General features: G+C 40.8%; 1 protein-coding gene across 6 annotated transcripts; it reads right to left on the minus strand.

The window, feature by feature from the left end:
- Positions 1–9,675: 9,675 nt before the first annotated feature.
- On the minus strand, positions 9,676–17,353 carry LOC121242942 (zinc finger CCCH domain-containing protein 16). Of its 6 annotated transcripts, none has more exons than XM_041140970.1 (10): positions 17,109–17,353; positions 15,568–15,808; positions 15,340–15,431; positions 15,130–15,225; positions 14,332–14,425; positions 11,543–11,760; positions 11,270–11,315; positions 10,981–11,193; positions 10,375–10,447; positions 9,676–10,037 (listed from the first exon to the last, which is right to left on the minus strand). In XM_041140970.1, exons 1-8 carry the CDS (start codon positions 17,150–17,152, stop codon positions 11,140–11,142), a joined length of 885 nt encoding a protein of 294 aa, XP_040996904.1. In that variant the 5' UTR covers positions 17,153–17,353; the 3' UTR covers positions 9,676–10,037; positions 10,375–10,447; positions 10,981–11,139. The 6 variants fall into 6 exon arrangements, with proteins under 6 accessions (XP_040996904.1, XP_040996901.1, XP_040996899.1 ...); XM_041140967.1 differs by having other exon boundaries at positions 11,270–11,319; XM_041140965.1 differs by having other exon boundaries at positions 11,270–11,376.
- Between the last annotated feature and the right edge of the window lie 1,945 nt (positions 17,354–19,298).

A 19,298-nucleotide genomic window follows, 5' to 3' on the forward strand; every position in this document is an offset into this window, starting at 1 on the left:
GGCCCGACCTTCTTAGGAAGAAAGGCATATGCAAAGTGGGCAAGGTATGAAGAAGTCTATAACGTAGAAAGACCTGTCAAGCAACCCCGAGAACATGTATCCCCACAATATCTTTTGGCAATGAGGACTGTCGAGGGGTTGTATATCCCCATGACGATGCCTTGATGGTAACAATGCTAGTGGCGAATTTTACCACAAGGAGAATATTGATTGATAATGGAAGTTCGGCTGATATCCTATTTTGTGATGCCTTCAACAAATTAGGGAGATTGGTCCAGATCAGTTGAGATCGGCACCAACTATGTTAAAGGGGTTCACTGGAGACATTCTACAGCCTATGGGATTCACTACATTGCCAATATCTATAGGCACGGATCCCCATGTCACCACTGCTATGACTAAGTTTTTAGTGGTAAGAACTAGATCAGCATACAATGCAATCATTGGGCGACCTACATTGAATGCCTTAAAGACAATCACCTCGACATATCATCTAAAAATGAAGTTCCCGACAAAGGCTGGAATAGGCGAGGTCGGCGGCGAACAGGTCCTAGCCAGAGAATGTTACGTACAGGAACTCAGGCAAGGACGAGGAAAGGTGAGTGTTGTAAATACTGAGAATACTGAGGGGGCGATTTTCCCACCGCCTCCCCAAGTACTAATGACTAAATTGGAGACTAAAGATGAAGGCTCTTTGAAGCAAGGGAAGCATATGAGCCCCTGGAGTTGGTCACCCTTGAAAAAGGTCACCCTGATAGCCATGTGAAGATAAGGACCAAACTAACAAGGGAAGAAAGGCAACTGTTGATAGATTTCCTTCTGGACCATAAAGATATGTTCACATGGAGTCATAAGGATATACCCGAGATAGGCGAGGAGATCATCGAACACAAGTTAAGCGTCGACTCGAAGGTGTGCCCAGTTAAGCTAAAAAAAGAGAAACTTTAGCACCAAGAAGTATGAAGGAATCGCAGAGGAGGTAGATTGGTTACTGACAGTGGAATTCATCATAGAAGCACAATATCTGGAATGGCTGTCCAACGTAGTATTGGCGAAGAAGTCCAACGAAAAGTGGCGAATGTGTGTAGATTTCACCAATCTCAACAAAGCTTGCCCAAAAGATAACTTTCCACTCCCACGGATAAATTTGATAGTAGATGCAATAGCAGGGCATAAAATTTTAAGTTTTATGGACGCCTACTCAGGATACAACCAAATCAGGATGAATAAAGCTGATCAAGAAAATACCGCTTTCATAACTAACCGAGGGCTATATTTCTGTTGCTATAAGGTGATGCCCTTTGGCTCTGGGGCAACTTATCAGAGGTTAGTAAACAAAATGTTTAAAGGCCAGATCAGGAGAAATATGGAAGTATATGTCAATGATCTGCTAGTAAAAAGTATAGAGTTTCCCAACATGTAGAGGACCTTGAGGAGGCTTTCCAAGTTTTACGGCGATATCGGATGAAGCTCAACCCAACCAAGTGTGCATTCAGAGTTCAATTGGGAGAATTTCTCAGATTTATGGTGTCAGAAAGAGGAATTGAAGCAAATCCTGAGAAACTCAGAGTAATAATAGAGATGAAGTCGCCCACAAATCTGAACGAAGTGCAAAAGTTGGCGAGAAAGATAGTAGCTCTTAACAGGTTTGTATCCCGATCAATAGATAAATGTCTTCCTTTCTTTCAGGTGCTTAAAAAAGCACAAGATTGGGATGTCAGGTGCGAGGAGGTGTTTGCACAGTTGAAGGAATATTTGGCTAACCCGCCATTGCTTAGCCACACCAAATAAGGAGAGCCATTGTCGTTGTACCTGGCAGTGACCCCAGATGCTGTATCAACAGCTTTGGTACGAGAACAAGGGAGGGAACAAAAGCCAGTGTATTATGTAAGCAGGGCCCTGAGGGGAGCTGAGGTTAGGTATCCAAAGGTTGAGTTAGTCGCCTTCGTCGTGGTGGTAGCAGCAAGGCGACTACAGCCTTATTTCCAAGCTCATTCGATAAAGGTAATTACCTCATCACCTATACAAAAGATATTACAGAAGCCAGATACCTTTGGACGCCTGGTCAAGTGGTCTATTGAAATAAGCGAGTACGACATCAGTTACGTGCCAAAAAGGGTAGTTAAAAGGCAGATCCTGGTCGATTTTGTGGCAGAATTTTCAAATTTCCGATAGGAAATCCCTAAATCCCCAAAGAAGAAACCATGGCGAGTGTATATGGATGGGTCATCCTACCGAGCAGGGGAGGAGTTAGTGTATATGTGGTGACAAGCGAAGAGAAAGAGTCATACCACGCCATACAATTAGATTTCAAAGTAACAAGCAATGAAGCCGAATAAGAAGAAAGTAACAAGCAACGAAGTTGAATACGAAGCAGTGCTCGCCAGTTTAGTAATAACAAAGGTGTTAGGGGGCGAGGAGATTGAAATGAAAGCCGATTTGCAGGTTGTAGTCAGGCAAATCATCGAGGAATATCTGGCGAAGGGGATCAAACTCATAAAATATCTCCATCAGGTTCAAAAACAATACAAATGCCTCAAATACTTTCAAATCGAGAAAATACCTTGAGGAGATAATTTCAAGGCTGATCGGTTAACACGAGCGACCTCATCAAAGTAGGAAGAGGCATTGTAGTGGAAGGTTGATCTGCGAACGGTAGCCAGTCCTGCAATAGGAGAGGAAAGTTTGCAGATTGGAGAGAATAAGTCGGGATGGGTTGATGATATAAGCAAGTATTTAGAGACGGGTGATCTTCCCCCATCCCGGGAAGAGGCAAGGAAGTTAAAAAGCAGGGCAAACAGGTTTACTATGGTAGACGGGGTGCTTTATAGGCTGGATTTTTCAAACTCATTATTAAGATGTGTAACAAAGAGGAAGCAAAATACATGATAAAGGAAATACACAAAGGGATATGCAGAGTCATTCGAGAGGAAGATCACTCGCCACAAAGATTGTAAGGGCAGGATATTATTGGTCAAACACGCTCAAAGATACAAAGGAGTTCGTAAAAAAATGTGTCCAGTGCCAGATTCATGCACCAATTCCAAACGCACCCCCTGAGGAGTTGCGATCTATAACTTCACCGTGGTCGTTCACCCAGTGGGGGTATACCTAGTAGGCCCTATGCCCCCAGCAAAGGAGGAACCAAATTCATCATCGTAGTCGTCAATTACTTTACAAAGTGGGCTGAGGCTGAGGCAATGGCAACAATAACAGCCTAATGTGTGGCACAGTTTCAGTGGAAGGTAGTAGTGTACAGATTCAGGATACCTCAGTGTATCATTTTTTATAACGGAAGGTAGTTCGATTCCGAACATTATCGCCAATGGTGTGCGGAGCTAGAAATCAAAATCAAGTATTCTTCCCCAGGCCACCCCCAGGTGAACGGGCAAGTTGAAGCAGCCAATAAAACCATCATGGGGATATTGAAAAAGAAGATGGGCGATAGAAATGGGTTGTGGGCCAACGAGCTCCCAGAGATTTTATGGGCTTACAGAACAACACCAAAAATCTCAACGGGCGAAACACCTTTTGCCCTGGCATATGGAAGTGAGGCAATGGCACACGTGGAGTTTGGGTTACCAAGCTACAGAAGGAAAAGCCTTGATCCAGAAACGAACGTGGCAGGGTTGGAAGAAAACCTAAATCTGTTGGAAGAGATAAGGGCTGATGCAAAGGCCAAAGTTGCAACTTCTAAAAAGAAGGCAGAGCAATACTTCAACAAATGAGTAAGGCCCATATCTTTCAAAATTGGCGATTTAGTGTTGAAGGGAGAAGAAGGGAAATTAGGACCACGATGGGAAGGCCCTTATGTTGTAGTAGCAAGCCACAGACCAGGAGCTTACCACCTCAAAGATGCCACGGGGCGTGAGCTACCCCACCCATGGAATGCAGAACATTTACAAAAGTACTACGTCTAAGGGAAAGATATGTAAATTTTTTTCATTTGTTGATTTACTTATTGATATCATTTTCAAATAATAAATACCTGCACATATTTCCCACTTTTTTCTAGACGTTTTGACAAATTCAAATAACGTAGCCAAGACCTAAAGGTTAAAGGTAAAACGGTCAAGAGTTCTCCCGTTAACACCTTCTTGCCAAAAGATAACGTGGTCGAGGGACTCTCTCACTAGCCTAATACTTAAAGGTAAAACGGTCGAGAGATCTCCCGTTAACACCCTCTCACCAAAAGGTGAAGTGGTCGAGAGACTCTTCCACTAGCCTAATACTTAAAGGTAAAACGGTCGAGGGATCTCCCGTTAACACCCTCTCACCAAAAGGTGACGTGATCAAGTGACTCTCCCACTAACTTAATACTTAAAGATAAGACGGTCGAGGGATCTCCCGTTAACACCCTCTCGCCAAAAGGTGACATGGTCGAAGGACTCTCCCACTAGCCTAATACTTAAAGGTAAAGCAGTCGAGCGATCTCCCGTTAACACCTTCTCGCCTAGTAATGACGTGGTCGACAAACTCTCCCGCTAAGGCCGTTAAAGGTTAAGGTATGAGCAACGTATCTTTACGCAGATTACTATGAAGTATCAAAGGGTGCTTAATATCCAACAAACAACATTTCATGGCATACAAGGCTTTAAAATTTCATGGCAATAGAAAAGTTAAGTTGTTCCCTTGCAGGTTACAAAGCTTTAAAAAAAAACAACACAATATCATTTCACGCAAAGCCTTCAAAATACACAAGTTTTAGGATGATTGAGGGAAAGCATCTAGCATCTTAGCCCGACCAAAGGAGTCACAAACATGAAGAGCAACCTCACTAGCACGAATAGATTTCCAATCCAAAGTGTGCTGGTTTGTCTCTGGTTTGCAAAGGAGAAGCTCACGAAGTTGTTTTATACCTAGCTTGAAGCCTATACCCCAGGCTCGCGATCAAACTTTGGGAGCCGCTGCCAGTTGAAGAACCCGATTGAGGTCTCGCTGGGAATTCTCCAAAGCAAGAGTCAGCTCAGACACCTTTTTCTCTAAAATAGATATTTTCTTTTTGGCAGAATCAACAACTGCACTAAGTTGAAGATACTCATGGTCACTTTTTTTGAGATGTTTCTGCACCTTAGTCAAAGTCTTCTCAGCATCAGCTTTCACGCCTTCCACTGCACCCAACTTTATGGTTAGTTCTCGCCGCTCATTTTCGAGAGAAACCTGGCGAGAGGCGTAGTCAGACTTCGCCACCTTTGCTTCTTCAAGCTCTGCTTTCACTCAATCATAGCTGGCAACCAAGTCATCTCGCTCTTTCAAAGCGAGCTCCACCCAAGTGACCAGTTCATCTCGTTCTTTGTTAAAGGCCTCCACCTGGGCGGTCAAGTCATCCAACTCCTGCACAGCCACTTGTGCTTGATGAAGGTGAGCAGTTAGATCATCCCGTTCCTGAACATCCATTTCTATCTAGCGAAGGTGAGTAGCAAAGTCATCCTGCTCTTGCTCAGCCGCCTTCACCCAGTTTAGGCAAGTAGCAAGATCATCTTGCTCCCTTCCAAGTATAGTCACTTCTTGACGATAGTGCTCGGCATCCACAGCAAAGCTTGCCAACTCTTCTTGAAGTGAATCAACTTGTGCACGGAGAGTGGCCAATTCGCCATCAACCATGCGGGAACGAGTTTCCAGCTGGGTCAACTCATTGGCCATTTGATCCCTTTCCTCCTCTAGATGTAACCTATTTTCTACCAAGTCGACAACAAGGCGATCAAACCCCTAATAAAAAAAAATCATCTTTTCAGAACTTATGAGAAAAGTATATAGAAAAGAAAAATGGGTACAAAAAGACTACCAGTGCAACAATATTTCGAAGATGTTGAACGAAGGCGTTAAAAACCTCTTCACGGCGAGCATGTGAGGACGATGAAGAGCCCGACAGATGAGGACTAGAAAATCCTCTCGGATTGAAGGCTTGAAAAGTGGAGTTGGCAAAAAGTCCCCAGGGAGAAGCACCATCAACCTGTCCAGGAGGAATGATAGAAGGAACGCCAGTAGGTGCATCAACATAAGGACCCAAACACACTTCAACTTCATCTCAGTGAGGTGGTGCCTAATCAACTTGAAGGTCCTCCTCATGAACAATCAGGGATGGCTCGCCCTCTCCCTAGGAGAAATACTAAAAGGAGGAGAAGGGATCGAAACCTTGCTCCCACTAGCAAGAGAAAGTTCTGGGAATACAAAAGGCAAGTCGGGAGTAACTTCACCAGAAATTGTAGAAGCAAGAGGCAAACCAGAGGTTGCTGCTATTTTCCCAACGTGTTCCTTCTCGGCATGACCCTCCTCGACGTGTTCCTCCTCAACATGTCCCTCATCGCCATGAGCCACCCATGGAGATTCCATGAGAACAGGAAAGGGCTGAGTAATGACTAACAGGGACGAGGGCAATGTAATTGGAGGAGCCTCAAAGGATTGGAAGTCCGCGAGCGTAGACGAAGGCACTGTAAGTAGGTCAAGATCCAAAAGGGCAACATTATCCTCCTTCAAAAGGATGTCATCGCCTTTCTGTTCTAGATCACCGGCCAGTAAATCCTCCCCCAAAGGCTGAGCAACAGCCTCTGTCACAATTATGTCCTCAAGGTCCTCCTCGGTTAGAGCCATCACATCATCCAAGGAAAAAGCTAGTGGAGCCACAAAGGTGGTCAGCTTACTCGGTTCCTCCCTTGGAGACGCCAACTTGATGCTCCCACCCGCCTGGGAGTCCATTTTGCTCGGTTTCTCCAGAGGTGGAGCCAACTTGATATCTCCACTCGACTTGGGAGAAGGCATAGAACCACGCTTTAATGAGATAGACTCATCTGAACGAGGCAAAATACGAGCCCTCTTAAGTTTTCTTTTCTTTTGCCCATCTGCACCAAGGCGGTTTTTCCTCTTCAAATCACCCGCTAGGGGGCACCCAAAACTCACGTCCCGATATATGGGCCCGACTGGGAACCATCAAGAACCTTTCAATATTGTTAAGGGTCAAAAGCACAATTGAAAAGCATAAGTTGGAATGAGCCTAGGCCCAAGCCTCTACTAACTTCACACGGGCCTCCTCACGGGGGAAAGAATAACCTCAAAGTCATCCCCATCAGGAATAGGAGACCAACAAGCCCTAATAGGAAATTTCCAAGTAAAAGCTTCATCAGCGGGGAATTCCCAACCCGAGCCAGAGAGCAAGAAAAATTTGTTCCCCAGTCTTTGCCATGAGAGTACTTGCGCTCTAAGTCAACCAGTTTACTACGGATCTAAAACTACAAAGATTCCCCTTCAAACACCTAAACCCATGTACGGACAGAAATTCACGGGCTGCTAGGTCAAGGTACTCATCGCCCACGGGTTCTAGTACCCTTCACCACAACACACAACAAGCTATCAAAATTCCCTAGGCCTTGGGCACCAATTGAGCAAGGGCAAGCCCTAGGACGTCTAACACCTTGCGGACTAGTCGCACGAAGGGCAATCGAAACCCCATAGTAAACATGGCAAAATAAAGGGCTACAGAAACGGTCATACCTTTTGCATCAATAGCTTTCTGGTTTGGAGTGGGTACCCTCAACCCAACAAAATCGGGAATTTTGAAGTTCTTTCGAGCATTCTTCAGTCCGCGAGAAGAAATCGTTGAGGACCATCGAGAACCCACGAATATAGACGCTGGAGGAGAAATGGCAACTCAAGGAGAGGAATCGCTGGATGGTGAAGGGCCACGAGCAGAAACCACATTCTTGCCTTTGGAAGAAGAATAAGTCACTAGAGAAAAAGGGGGAAGATTGCCCATACGATAAGCAAGAACTCAGAAAGTTAAGCAAGAAACAAGAACTCAGAAAGTTAAGCAAGAAACGTGAAAGAGAAAGAAGTTTAAAAGAGGAGGGAAAATAAGAACCCAAGGAGCATTAAATAGAAGTGGAGGTGAGTTTATGGTTGACGTACAAAAGAAGTGGAGGCGAAACGGCACCCTGACACACGCCTCAAAAAATGAAATGGCACACGAATTCAAGTCTCATCACGCCACACGTAATAAGACTTCACGGGGTAACTGGAGAGGACATCCTGACCAGTTACCTCCACATGGGCCTGGGCCTTTGTTTATAGTTGGGGTTTGCCCCATTACCGAAAAGCCCAATCAATACCGAGAGAGCCCAACCCACTGCCAATACAAACTAGGTTACCACCCAACGGCTATAGAAGATAAAAACGGTTATCATTTGAATTCACTAAGGGATAAACCTTCATATCCAGATTTAAATTTAAACAATGGATAACCATTATTGCCCACATAACGAGAACGATTCAAAAGCTCTATCTAAGAGGAGAACCCAATTACGTAAGAGCTATACAATTCTTTGGTATTAAAGAGTTACTTCTCAATCACTGACTTAGGCATTGGAGGAGTTCCCTCGAACCCCCAAGCCGTCTTCCTCTTTGTTAGTAGGTGGTCGTGAGGTGGTGGCGGTGAAACATGTCCATAACAATATCATTGCTTGATAGTTGGTTTACTTTGGTAGTAATGAAGAATCAAAAGGCAGTTGATTTAGATTGCGTTTAGATATTGAGCTGAACTGAAATGAGTTGAGTTTTTTATGAATAGTAGTGAGTTGAGATGGTGGAGTAAGTTTTGTGAGACCCACCTAAGATGAGTTTAGATGTATTTAAATGTTAAGATGAATTTGGATGTATTAATGGAAAGTTGAAAAAGTTATGGGTCCCACATGTAAAGATGTTGAGTTGAAAAAAGTTGTGGATCCCACGTGTCAAGAGGTCTTGAACTCAGTGATGTTTAGTGACTTGGGAGTTGTGTTTGGATGTTGGGTTAGGTTTAAATTTGAACTCAACTCAGATAAACTCAGCTGCTTCCATGTTCCAAACCTTGCCTTAGTGAAACCCATTAAAGATCCTCAAGCTACAGCTAAACGTTTAACGGCTGAAGCACTGGCAAAATAGAGTAAAGATTATATATCATGCATTGTGATCCGTTTTGGATGATGCTGCTGAGAAAATTGCTCACCACTGCACTTTTATTGATTTTGTCCTAGAACTCTCAGCCGGTGGTTTCCATTATGAAGATGGAAATATGAGTACTATTTTAGTTCTCATATATTATGCAATGGCTTTCCTCATTGGGATAATAATGTTAGAGATAGCAGAGATAACTATGTCATGAATTTCTTATGTTACATCAAAAAGAAATTTCCTTAGTACATGCACCCTTGCCTCACAATGGCATTCACATACAGTAGTGTGCTTGACTTGATGCAATTAATGGCCGTAATTCTCTATTGTATGTATCATTTACTAATCGAGCAAGAATTTGTTGTCATAGACGAACTTATTTTTCACAACTTGAGTTTTATTTGAATTAAACCAAGCAAGTATCAAGCAAATTATTGAACTGACTAGTTCATTTACAGCCCTAATTGCAAACTATTGAATTGACAAATTAAACCAAGCAAGTATCCAGCGAATTATAGAACTAACTAGTTCATTTACGGCCCTAAATGCAAACTATTGAATTGACTAGTTCATTGAGAGCCCTAAATGGGTAATTTGTGACTGCGTCGAAAACTCGAAAAAATGACAAAAGGAGAGGCATTCAAAAGTTGCTCGTGAAACAGGAAGTTGATATGTTGGCTAAGAAGTTGTGAAGACCAATTAACTACACGCGGCCCACGCAGACGGCACCAACCGAAGTAATAGAGAAAATTGCGGCAAAGAGAACATTATCTTTATTATAACGAAGTAGTTATTATCTTTGTAAGTTCATTTAAAACATTGGGCGATCAAATCTTGTCGGTATTCAAATAGACGAATAATAGGCTTAATTCACAAATTCCAGTGCTAAGGGCCATAACATCGCTATGCTTTGCTACAAATGTGCAACTCTCTTCTTGACAAGCTGGGAGACTGATCCAGTCTTTCTGCAGCTACGTTCCGAAGGATGCTTATTTTGCAAGTAATGACAATATATTTGATTTGTTAGATTATAGAAAACTACTAAGAGCCTTTTCCATCTAAACCCATAAGTATCCTTGCTAGACAAATGCATCTGGAGGTGCCTCTTCTGGAATCTGGGTAAAAACAAAGACAAAGTAAAAGAGAAATCAGTTACACGACCCAAGAGCCTTTATTCAAGACAAGTACTTTGATAAATATGTTGACCTTTAAGTTTCCCAAATTTGTGCGGGGGTAAAGGATGACGTGGTTTTATAGAAGCAAAGCGTAATGCTTCCAAAATTATAGATAATAAATGAGAAGAAATAGAATTATGTCATTAAAATGGCCAATACCAGTTCTTCAAAAGCCTACACACTTAAAATAAGGCAAAAAATCTTAAAACTCACAAAACCATTATGTAAGTCGCAAGTCATGCTTACGGCATGTATAGCACAAATATAAGCCTTTTACCTCTCCAGGATTCCATTTCTCTTTTAACCAAACACTCAAGTTCCCAGACACATCTTCTGTTTGCAAGTTATTCCTGCAGAATTCATTAGAGAAGCGAAAGATAAAATATGAGAGCATATGACAGTTCTTTTTAAAAAAAAAAAAAAATGATCTGTTAATTCTTTTAAAAAAAAATATATTTTAAAATTTAGATATGACATGTTATCAATTTGAATTTCAAATTCTAATGAGAAATATAATAAGACAAATTTTATTCAAGCTAGAGAGGCCCAAATAGACCAAAAAAGAGGGGCTAAAATAGCATGGCAAATGTAACAAAGAAGGTCGGTCAAGCAGTATGTAAAGACACGATGACCCAATTTGTAAGTTAAATGTGATGGTAAATGCGCCTTACATGAAGCTATTGAGCCAAGAAGTTTCAAGCCAATCCAAGTATGTTGTTTGATTCAAACCCATGTTGAGTAAAGTTAATTCCAGATGCATCATTAGATACTCTCAAACCCGACAGCTAATTGAGATACTACTAATTCACAAAAGTAAAACAAGCAGGTTATTACTAATTCTAGTTACTCGAACCACAAATAAGTAGTTTCTTGACAAACTTACATGAACTGAACATCTGTGTTTGCTGGTTCACTTGCACTAAAGTTGGGCCCATTTGGAACAACAGGTGAGTGGTTGCTACTTGAATTTGAAATTTGAGCAGGTGCTGTTGGAGATATACTTCCAGCATTTATGTTATCACCGTTGTTGAAGCCTGCTATATTAGATGTAAAGGACTTCCACGTGTCCGGGCAGGAATATGGCCATTAAATGCACCTACCATATGAAATCATTAGAAGCAGTGCAAAAGCACCGACAAGAGTACACAAAAGGAAACCTTCAATGATTGTACCTTCACTTCTATGTGGCATATTGTTTGTTCCAAATGTATTTGATGACTGGCTAGAAAATGGGTTTGGATTTAGTTGCACAAAAGCATTGTTAGATGGTGTAAAGGGCCTGAGAAAATACGTTCAATGGGTTTTTAAGAGCCAAAAGGTAATGAAAGAAATGAGATTTCCAGAAGTCAGTATGGCCCATCAGTAAAAACCCTAACCAATATTGTTCTACAAATCAAACAAAATTAAGAATAATTAGGCAACTAAATTCAATAAGTGGTTCTTACCTAATTCCGAGACCCAAATTTTGTGATGCACCTAGTTGATTAAAGCTCGAGACCAAAGGAGGGGCACTATTTTGAGCAGTCAGTGGAAATGAATTGGGTCTGGCCCCAGAAAAAGGGGTTTGGCTAGAAGAACGGCCTGGTGGAACTGCATATGGCTTACGGAGGAGGTTATCAAACTCGACTAACTTGGAACTGAGTAAGTTCCTCTCTCTCTCAACCTGTAGAGAGCATAATCATTTTCTGAGCAAAGAAGCAATGCTTTCAAAACTAATTCTAAAACTATTCTTCTTTTGAACAGCTGCTGAAAAACATTGCTACACATATTTCCAAAAAAACAAATTACAGCAAGACAGGTGGAAAAACGTATAAATTTCGGAAAAGATCTACAAAGTATTAGATAGTTAACATTTAGATCACCATAGAATAACTTCATGAAATGTAGTGCAGAAATATAGCCAAGGCTGAGCAGAAGCCATGCCACATGTTATTTGTAGTCTAATAAATAGATACCTATCCAAATTCTAAGTTGTGAAAGAAAGAAAGGGGGAAAAAGAAAAAGAGATTTTTCCCTATTCTATGTCTGAAAAGTCTTGTTTTGTTGAAGGTAAAGAGATAAAGAAGCCATTGCAATTGCAGAAAATATTAGGTCAGCTAAGGGCACAAACACGGAGGGCAAGTTGTCGGGAATTGGCATAGAATGAATAAATCAATTTAATATGCCTATCTATTATTCATTGTCATTTTGTTGCTTTTACCTATTAGTGTTATACTGTTATGATTACAAAGGGATGTTATCATAATTTCATTCTCGTTTTAGAGCTAAGTTTCAATGATGATATCAGCCATGTTCTATACTTTTTCAATTTAAGGCATGTTCTATACTTTTTTTACCGATGTGAAAGCATCTTGCATGTGCCAAACACACACAGGAGGCTAGGCATAATAGTTCATAGACAATTATGCCTCTTTGTACATTTTCCAAAAATTGCCATTTTATTTCTAGGGTTTTGAACTTTTCATCGAGAATACGAACTTCATAATAAGGATATAAGATGCACTTTTACCTTGCTATTCAATTTGCTCAGAGCTAGTCTAAACATTTTAAAGTCTGTATCTATGCTAACATTAAATAACATGGTTTACATCTCAATAGACATGCAGCCAACCTGGAAAGGAGTAAAATGAATGTGCCTATGTGTTTGCTTTCAAAACTCTAGTCTCAGAAAAGCATATAAACACATATCGGATCTATTAGTATATGATTTGTTGGGTTAAATGGGCACCCTCTATAAGACATCAACAAAGTGAAAAAAAAGTTAAGTCATTCCTTTTAAAACTTTAACACACTTAAAAATACATAACACAGCACTACTATAATCACACTATAATCACAACTAAGTAATTCCTTTGAGAGGGTGGTTTGGGGGTTTGCAATGTAAGGGTCTTTAATAAGGCCCTATTAGGGAAATGGTTGTGGCGCTATAACTATGAGAGGGAAGCCTTATGGAAAGGGGTGGTTTGGGGGTTCGCAATGAGGGGAGGGGGGCATACGGTGTGGGGTTATGGAAGCATATAAGGAAAGGATGGGGAGTTTTTTCTAGTAATACCAGGATGTGTATGGGGAATGGCCAGAGGATTAGTTTTTGGCATGATGTGTGGGTGGGAGACACGGCTCTTAAGGTTACTTACCCCTCTATTTTCAGAATTGTGCGGGAGAAAGAGGCGATGGTGGCTGACTTGTGGGGATCTACACATGATTCTCAAGAGTGGAACATCAATCTCACTAGGGAGGCTCATGACTAGGAGGTGTGTGTGCTGGTGGAATTTTTTAACCTACTCCATAACATTTCTCCTGATGTTACAGCTGAAGACAGGTTGGTATGGAGACCTTCTAAGAAAGGGAAATTCTCGGTAGGTTTTTTTTATGAGACACTTGCAGCCCAATTTTCGCCCAACTTTTCGTGGAAGAGCATATGGAGGAGTAAAGCACCTCCCAAGGCTGCGTTCTTTGTTTGGACAGCAGCCCTTGGGAAGATTCTAACCATTGATAACTTAAGAAGGCGTGGTCTTGTAATTATCGATTGGTGCTATATGTGAAAAACAGTAGGGAAACAGTGGACCATTTACTCCTATATTGTGAGTTTTCCAGAGATACATGGAATTATTTTTTTAGCAGAATGGGGCTAGCATGGACAATGTCGGGATGGGTAGTTGAATTACTTGCAAGTTGGAGGGAGATCTCAGGAACAGTACAGATTGCAGCTATGTGGAAGATGACCCACATTTGTATTCTTTGGTGTATCTGGAGTGAAAGAAATGATAGACATTTTGAGGATCATGAATGCTCTGTAGAAGAGTGTAGGAGTTTTTTTTGGAAGACTTTATTTACGTGGGTCATTGCTTTAGGTTTTAATGGTCTTAGCTTCCACGATTTCCTTGTGACAGTTTCTAGTTCTTAAAGCGGTGTTTTCACATGTAAACTTTCGGTGTACCTTGCTTACGCCTATCTTTATATCAATAAAATTTCTTATTACTTCTTAAAAAAAAAAAAAAAAAGAAATTTGACACTTTATAATGCAAAGCAACAATTAAAATATTATATTCCCCACTTCTAGATTTTTCGTAACCTACCAAAAACTCATTATATCCCCCATTTAGGTAATGGTAAATAAAAGTTCAAGAGTACAAAAAACCATCACGAGGTGAAATAAAAATATCATCAATTTGAGAAATTATACAATTTGAAGCATCATGAGAAAAGTGAAATGTGGTATGTCAGGTTTTCTCACTATTGACTGAAAATTCAACCCATGCTTAGCATCATCATATGCTGCCGCCCGCAATTCTTCATAGCTAATATCACCAACAATGTCACAAGGTGCACTGCAAACAGAATAATTCCAAACTTAGACCACAGTTGGATTTTTATTCTCATTGAGAAAGGATTGGAATATGGTGGGGTGGTAGTAGTTCAAAAAAATAAGTAAATAGGAAACAAAATATGTATTCCATCCAATTAAAATTTTCTGACTATCAATTTCTTTCCTGTTCTTCTTTTCTTGAGATAATGCATATAGTACAACAATTTAAGTAGTGAGCAATCCTTGAATAACCTGTTCTACCCCTAAAGAGTAATAGATGAACCACATTGACAACTTATGCTCCACTTCTCTAAACGGCACTGCCTTTTCCCAATTCCTATCTACAATGGAGTCTACAACATGTGGCTTCAAGAATGCCCAAAGCCATGCAGGCAAACTCATCTGCCAGCTGATTTCCTCCATTTTGGGAAGTTAGGGTCACAAAAGACTGGTCAATAACTTAATGGATTCAAAGCAGCACACTTACTGAACCATCAAACCACTCACCGTGACATTAAAGAGAGGTTGTAGGTTCAGTACGCTGGTTAGTGCCCATAACCAAAGTTGTAAAGAAAACCAGTATCAGTTCTTCAAAATTCCTGAGATTACCCCTAAAAAAGCCATCCAGGATATCATTTTTTGAAAACTAATTTACAGTGCGATTTTAAATTTAAATGGAAAATCTTTGATGGCAGTGCTATGCTGAATCTGGTTAGTGAGACATACTTTTTCGAATGACCATAGCATGTTAGCTTCCAAAGTGGTCTTTCAGACTCAAAATCTTCTACAATTTGGCGTCTGCAAGCCTCAGGGTCAGTGCACCTTCAAAAAACATTAGTTCAAATTGGATGAGGTTAACAGTTAGTCATGAAAGAATTAGTGCAGGGCTATAAATCTGTAGACAGAAAAAAGCATAACCTATAGACAAGTACATACTTATGATTTGCTGCTTGAGTCTCATTATCAGATTTCTGTGGGGCAACACCAGTAGGTGTGGAGGTGGAACGAGTCCATGTATTTTGAAAAAGCTAATCCACAAGTAATTTATCATCAATAAGCATAATATCATAATTTATTATAGGGAACGATAGATTTAAATCATCCAAAGCATGTTAACACAATAAACTTTTGACATGTAGACTACTATTTAAGAAGGGAAAGAACCTTGGATTGATTCTGTTTGGATACAAAATCTGTGCCCGCTTTTGGGTGAGAACTGCTCTGAACACCAAAGCCAAAAGGATTGGACTTCTGCTGTTGGTGAGAGCCCGTTTGAGTCCCAAATCCTAAAGGATTTGACTTTTTCTGTTGACTTAAACCAGTTTGGGTCCCAAATCCAAAGACATTAGATTTCGGCTGTTGCTGAGTCACATGAAGATATCTACACGCTTCGCCGAATCGACAACTGAAAGTGATAAGAAATTAGAAAATCTAAAAATAAAAGTCAGCCAGTATACACAGAAAAATATCAATCTACACTGAAACTAGAATCTAAGGCATAATTTAATTTGGTGGCCACTAATGAGATGGGGGATATTAATGGAAATGCCCCATGATAATAAATGCCAACTGATCACACCATAAATCTCTAGGCTGAAAAAGAACAAAGAAACAGGCGCAATAGCGGGCCCATGGGCAAGATGTTACTAAAGAAACAGTCTTATTCGAATTGGTCATATAAATTAATCAACCTCCCTCACACGATTTAACCAACTTTTAACTTGAAAAGGAAAGGTAATCCAAAAAATTAAAAGTAAAAACCAAAGATCTCCTCTCCACAAGAACGAACCTAGGTAATAAACTTCCAGTGTCAACTTAGCTCTCCATTGTTCTCTTTTACCCCGTATCTGCATCAAACTTCATGGATCTAGTCTCCTAGAGACCTTATTTGCTTCTACAACGATAGCTTTGATGCCACTTAAACTCATATCTTTTAACCAATCTAAACTTCCCCAAAATCCAGTCATATCAACACAACTCTAAGATGTCCCATTTGACCAGGATGGGAGTTTAAAACGCATTCAAATCTTGACTTAGTGTTTAGTTTCGTCAACAGAATTAAAATTTTGCTCAAATTTCATGGGGAAAAGCATCTCTTACACCTCGAAAAACCTCTAAAAAAACAAACATACTTCCAATGACGCATGAGGTATAGAAATTATTAATTATGTAATGGGAGTAAATTGTCAAAAAAATGACACTCTTCCATGGTGGTATATGTCTACGACGGCCAGGCACAGTTATATTTAAAATTTTGGTCTTATTATGAGTGAAGATTTGCCTGCCAAACAAATAGATTGTAGAGCAAGAGAAATCTCTCCTATAGATTTCAACATGGATTCAAATTACTCAAAAATCAAAATCAGTATCATGGTCAGCAAAGGAAATGGATAAAAGGGCCCCTTGATTTGTGCACAGGTATTTCAGTTAAGAGTTTAAAATAAAAAAACAAAAGACAACAACAACAATCCATGAGCAGAATTGCTATCGACTTGACAATCCAGGTAAATATAAAGAGGAGGAGGAGAAGAAAAATAACCCAATACCCCAACATAAGTAACAACCATAACAAATATAGAGAAAGAAGCACTAAGTAGAAAGAAGGCGGCGATAGCACTTTAATAATATAATAGAAAGGTTAGGGGGCTGAGAAGATGTTGCTTGCTGTCTACTTCGTGAGCCTTTATCAAAAACAGAATACTTACTGACCACGCTGAAAGTTTCTGCAGGGTTCTTTCTTAAACGACATCCTCTTCTCCCTCCTCTTCTCTTCCTTGGAGAGAGAGAATGCAATCAAAAGTTGAAAGTATACGCAAGCTGCTAGGGCTGGGGATGCGCAAGTTCAGAGCTAGTCTCACCGCCTGAATCTTAGACCAACGACTTCAAAGCTAATTCCCCTTTGGGTCGCACACGATGAATCGATGATCTATCCTAGCGATGAGAGAAGAAAAAAAAAAGTTAAATAAAATTATTATACAATTATTATTATAATATTATTTTGATTTTGGTATTTGAAAAAATTGGATTATTTTTTGTGTTTTATTTAGAAGTTTAGAAAAAGAGTACTACTATACATCAGTCCCTGTAGCATTGCACTCTTCACACACCTTACGTGGCGTCCCATTTTTTTTTTAATCCAAAACGTGTGTTTTGTGACTTTTGTTGGTTTGTATTTCCCCGATTCGAATTTTTCCCACATTCTTTCCCCTCGATCTCAGCCTCACCTGCGTCAATTGTGCTATTGTTAGGGATCTCGATCAAGTCCCTAAACACTATGATCTCTACGCCAAGGGTATCCTTGTGATGACCGAATCTTCGTTCCTCTCTTGCTTGATTCTCAAACAATAGTAACCAAGATGACTAATTTGGTATGATGAGGTTAGGTATTTAGGCTTGAATTGGTATATGGGATGGTAGAAAAGATGATAAAGTATATGGCTTCAATGATGGAAAAGGGCGCACGGCAATGAGTGAAACTAGGGTTGGCGCCACTTTAGGATTAGGTTTAGGGTTTGGGAAGATGATGATGGACGGCTAGGGTTTTGGAGTTGGGCGGCTAGGGTTGGGAGAGTTGGCTAGTGAGAGATTTTAGGTAAGTTTTCTAAAATCTTGGGAGTCAAAGAAGATGTGTATGGCCGGCTATGGAAGTAAGAGGAAACAATTAGGGTTCCTAAATTAGAGGAACACTAATTATGGAAAGAGTGGTGGACGGCTAGGTCAAATTCAAATAAGGCAAGTGATTGCCGAAATTTGAATTTGAATTCAAATTGGAAGTTTGTTTCAGCTAGGGCAAAAAGATGAAGCAAATAAATTATGGAAAGTTGACAAACACATGTGTTGGTCCACTTTTAGGGTTAAAATGATTTGGAAGAGCAAATGGATGAAGAACACAATGAAGAACACTCAAGAACAAAAGCAAAAATACTTATGAACTTAAATGAACAAATGACAATAATCCAACAAATGATTCACGGATTGTACAAGTGTTGAATAAACCTCATATACTAATCAAATGATAAAAACAAAAATAACACAACTTGGATTCACGAATTGCACCAAATTGCAAGAACAAGATAAATGAATCACACATATTCAATGAATTGCAAGGTGTGATTCTCTTTTTGAGATTCAAGAATTTCACCCAAAAAGCTTAAGTGCAATGGCACCGTTTATGATCTCTCAAATAATAATCCTCCATCTAGGGTATTTGCCAAAAGATCTTAAAGCAAGTGAATGATGTCCTATTTATAAGCAATACAATTTGGAAACTTCCAATATGTCCCTTGAAAATAAATTAAATAAATAAATATGATAATGGCATGGACCAAGCTTGGCCGTGGCAAGCATGAGCCCATGGTGGGCTAGGTTGGTGCATGGTGGTCTTCGGACTGGTCCATGGCTAAATGGTGAGGCATGGCTTGCTAATAGTGAGCCATGTGTATGCACTGCATGGCCCAGGCGTTGACTCTGCATGGCCCAAGCTAGTGGCTTAGGCGTTGAGGCTGCAAGGCATGGGTTGGAGCCATGCGCTGGATGGCATACCTGGTGGGCATGCCATTGGCCTGGCCTGCAAGGCATGGGCTGGAGCCGTGCGCTGGATAGCATGCCTGTGAGGCATGCCACTAACCTCGCTGATGTGAGGCAGATGGGCTAGCAATGCTGCGTTGTGTGTGGGCGCGCGCACGCATGGGGCTGTGAGCTGCATGGGCACACGCATGGCCTTGCGGCACCTAGGCGAGCGTAGGGCCATGCGGCACATAGGAAGGTGCAAGGGAGCGCGACGCAGTGCTGCGCGCAATGAAAGTTTGTCTGCGTGCATGGGCAGGTGCCCACTAACCTTGCTGGGCGCCTCGTGTGTGTCATCACGCAGGCCAAGGCATGCATGCATGCTAGGC

This window comes from Juglans microcarpa x Juglans regia, chromosome 8D (genome assembly GCF_004785595.1).
Source record: "Juglans microcarpa x Juglans regia isolate MS1-56 chromosome 8D, Jm3101_v1.0, whole genome shotgun sequence".
NCBI classification, from domain to species: domain Eukaryota; kingdom Viridiplantae; phylum Streptophyta; class Magnoliopsida; order Fagales; family Juglandaceae; genus Juglans; species Juglans microcarpa x Juglans regia.

Excerpts from the sequence above, each read along its gene's own strand:
- LOC121242942 (XM_041140964.1), bottom strand. The coding sequence starts at position 17,152 with ATGTCGTTTAAGAAAGAACCCTGCAGAAACTTTCAGCGTGGTCA. Across the intron at positions 11,761-14,331 it reads GGTTGAATTTTCAGTCAATA|GTTGAGAGAGAGAGGAACTT; the intron begins GTGAGAAAACCT and ends TGCTCTCTACAG. Across the intron at positions 11,377-11,542 it reads AATTTGGGTCTCGGAATTAG|GCCCTTTACACCATCTAACA; the intron begins GTAAGAACCACT and ends GTATTTTCTCAG.